This window comes from Myotis brandtii, unplaced genomic scaffold (assembly GCF_000412655.1).
Source record: "Myotis brandtii unplaced genomic scaffold, ASM41265v1 scaffold111, whole genome shotgun sequence".
NCBI lineage: Eukaryota > Metazoa > Chordata > Mammalia > Chiroptera > Vespertilionidae > Myotis > Myotis brandtii.
Window position 1 is genome coordinate 5,248,767 of NW_005353789.1, and position 3,583 is coordinate 5,252,349.

At 49.3% G+C, this 3,583-nt stretch overlaps 1 protein-coding gene across 2 annotated transcripts in view; it reads left to right on the forward strand.

The window, feature by feature from the left end:
• Positions 1 to 3,583, forward strand: part of CNOT6L (CCR4-NOT transcription complex, subunit 6-like) — a 121,337-nt gene that overhangs the window by 33,617 nt on the left and 84,137 nt on the right. For both annotated transcript variants that reach the window (XM_005857433.2, XM_014544779.1), the window contains exon 2: positions 1,079 to 1,200. In XM_005857433.2, coding sequence (XP_005857495.1) covers positions 1,079 to 1,200 — 122 coding nt within the window. The remainder of the gene's footprint in view (positions 1 to 1,078; positions 1,201 to 3,583) is intronic.

Sequence of the window (3,583 nt, forward strand, 5' to 3'; positions counted from 1 at the left end):
GTGGGGGGTCCTGCTGGGGTGCCTGGCCAGTCTGGGTGAAGGGCTGATAGCTGTTTGAAGGCTGGCCAAGCCCCCCAGGAGGGACCCTCACCCCTTGAGGCTGTGGCCAGCCTGGGTGAGTGGCTGATGGCTGTTTGCAGTCTGGCCAAGCCCCCCAGGAGGGACCCTCACCCCATGAGGGTGTGGCCATCCTGGGTGAGGGGCTGATGGCTATTTGCAGACTGGCCACAGCCCCCAGCCACCCAAGCTCCGAGTGGAGGCTGGCTGGAAGCAGGTATCTGGGATTTTTTTATCTTCTATAATTGAAACTTTGTTGCCTTTGAGCGGAGACCACGGCCAGGTAAGGCAGGCGGGAAGCTTGGCTTCTTCCATCGCTGGGGCAACCAAGCCTCCTGCTTGCTCCAGCTCTGTGGCTGCTGGCCGCCATCTTGGTTGGGTATAGTCACTCATTGGCTGGTGGGCATGGCTTGGGGCGTAGCGGAGGGGCGGTCAATTTGCATGTTTCTTTTATTAGATTAGCAGGAGAGAGGGGACATCTATAATACTTTCAGCAAAAAGATATAACATATTTATTCTCTCATTATATAACATATAATTCTTCCTTTAACATATAAGAGTTTTAAACTCTGTTAGATATGTTTCAACTAACCTATGTGACTAGGGGAATGTCATGTGTTGATTGTCTTAGATATGGGATATCTGACTATCACTGCGGCAAAGAGGATGGGATTACCCTGGTTCTCTTGGACTAGTCAAGAGTCCATTCAGAAAATTGGTGTAGGGTCAGTCTGTCGTGGAAAGCAAGGAAGCTAAATGAAGGGGAATGGATGGAATGAATGTTTGGGAAGCAACTACAATGTTCAATGTGAAGTTCAGTGTCATTTCTTATTTGAATTTTCCCCGACACACCTTTTGCTAGTTCCTGCAAGAGCCTAGCATACTGCAGAGGTATTTTTCTTCTAGTGAGAATGTGTGGTTTAAAGTTACTTAGTAGCCTGGCAAGGGGAGACAAAAAGAAAACTTACCCATTTTTTCCTTTTTTTTTATAAGACTCTAATGATAATTTTTTTTTTTTCAGACTAATAGGGATGCCAAAGGAAAAATATGATCCTCCAGATCCTCGCAAAATTTATACCATCATGTCAGCAGAGGAGGTAGCCAATGGGAAAAAATCTCACTGGGCAGAATTAGAAATCTCGGGTGAGTAGAATCTGAAGCATTTAATTCAGGGTATAATAGCAATAATGAACAAGAGTTGAGTATTGTTGTATTTATTTCTTTGTTGTATATTTTTAATTAGATGAACTGATCAAGAAAATATACACTGAGATACTAATGTTTAATTTATCTGTTTTATCTAATATATTTGTTCATAACCTTTCTTTTGAGATTAGTATCTTGAGCCAAAGTTGGCATCTGGAATTAAAGACATTGGGAGTTCAGTTTCTAAGTAAAATAAGGTTTTTAAATACAATAGACTAGAGGCCCGGTGCACAAAAATTTGTGCACTTGGTGGGGGGGGGGGCCTCAGCCCGGCCTGTGCCCTCTCACAGTCTGGGACCCTTCGGGGGATGTCCACATGCTGGCTTAGGCCCACTCCCCGGGGGGATCAGGCCTAAGCTGGCAGTCAGACATCCCTCTGGCAGCCCAGGAGCCTTTGGGGGATGTCCACTTGCCAGCGGGTAGCAGGCCTAAGCTGCAGTTGGACATCCTTAGCGCTGCTGAGGAGGTGGGAGAGGCTCCTGCCACCACCGCTGTGCTGGCAGCCATCAGCCTGGCTTGTGGCTGAGCAGAGCTCCCCCTGTGGGAGCGCACTGACCACCAGGGGGTAGCTCCTGCATTGAGCGTCTGCCCCCTGGTGGTCAGTGTGTGTCATAGTGACCAGTCATTCCAGTCATTCTGCTGTTAGGGTCAATTTGCATATTACCCTTTTATTATATAGGATAGAGGCCTGGTGCACGAGTTGGGGCCAGCTGGTTTGCCCTGAAGGGTGTCCCGGATCAGGGTGGGAGTCCCACTGGGGTGCCTGGCCAGCCTAGGTGAGGGGCTGAGGGTCGTTTTCAGGCTGACCACACCCCCTTCAGGGTGGGGGTCCCCACTGGAGTGCCTGGCCAGCCTGGGTGAGGGGCTGATGGCTGTTGGCAGGCTGGTCGAGCCCTCCAGTGGGCACCCTCACCCCATGGGGGTGTGGCCAGCCTTGGTGAGGGGCTGAGGGCAGTTTTCAGGCTGGCCACACCCCCTTCAGGATGGGGGTCCCTACTGGGGTGCCTGGCCAGCCTGGGTGAGGGGCTGATGGCTGTTTGCAGGCTGGCCACAGCCCCTTCAGGGTGGGTAGGGGCGTCCCGCTGCAGTGCCTGGCCAGCCTGGGAGAGAAGCTGAGGGCCGTTTTCAGGCTGGCCACACCCCCTTCAGGATGGGGGTCCCTACTGGGGTGCCTGGCCAGCCTGGGTGAGGCGCTGAGGGCCGTTTTCAGTCTGGTGATGCCCCCCGGCGACCTAAGCTCCCAGCCTCTTCATTTTTTCTTTTTTTCCAGGGCGGGCTGGAAGCAGGTATCTGGGATTTATTTACCTTCTATAATTGAAACTTTGTAGCCTTGAACGGAGCCCAGGGCAGGCCAGGGCAGGCGGGAAGCTTGGCTTCCTCCATCGCCGGGGGCAGCCCCAGCCTCCTGCTTGCTCCAGCTCCGTGGTCGCCGCCATCTTCGTTGGGTTAATTTGCATACTGGTGGGCGTGGCTTGTGGGTGTAGCAGAGTGATGGGTAATTTGCATCTTTCTCTTTTATTAGCGTAGATTTTGTTTTGGCTATTGTAGAGTAATTATTTTTATTGTTTTTAACTTTTTTACTTTTTCCTGTACAGAGTAATTATTTTTGCAAATTGGAATCTTTGCCAATCTCCTATCTCAGTGTTGGCAGAGTAGGAAATCTAGAAGCTGTCTGTTTATTCTAACACATGTGATAACTGTGTTATATGACCTTACATATTTAGGATTTGTTAAAATTGAATAAGATTTCCAAAAATGCTTAACCCAAATCTAATAATGAGAAACATAAGATAAACTCAACTAAAGGATGTTCTTCAAAATACCTAATTGGTCCTCAGAATTGTCAAGGTCAGAAAAACAAGGAAAGACTGAGCAACTGTCATGGATAAGAAGAGACTAAGGAGACAGAATGACTAAATGCAAAATGGTATCTTGAATTAAATCTTGGAAGACAGAAATGTAAAAATGGGTTAAATCCAAATTAATTTATTAATAGTAATGTATAAGTGTTAATTCCTAGTTTTGACGAATGTACCATCCTATACAATAAAGAGGTAATATGCAAATTAACCCTCATGCCCTCACAAGATGGCTGCCTACGACCAGGCCGGCAGGGGGTTTAGTGAGGGACGACCAAATGACTGAACAGCAGGCTGCGTGGGGCGAACAGGCTGGCAGGGGTCCATGAGGGGCAACCACGCCGGCAGGGGGGAAGTTGGGGGCGACCAGGCCAGCAGGGGGCCAGTTAGGGGCGATCAGACAGGCAGGCAGGCAGGTGAGCAGTTAGGAACCAGTGGTCCTGGATTGTGAGAGGGATGTC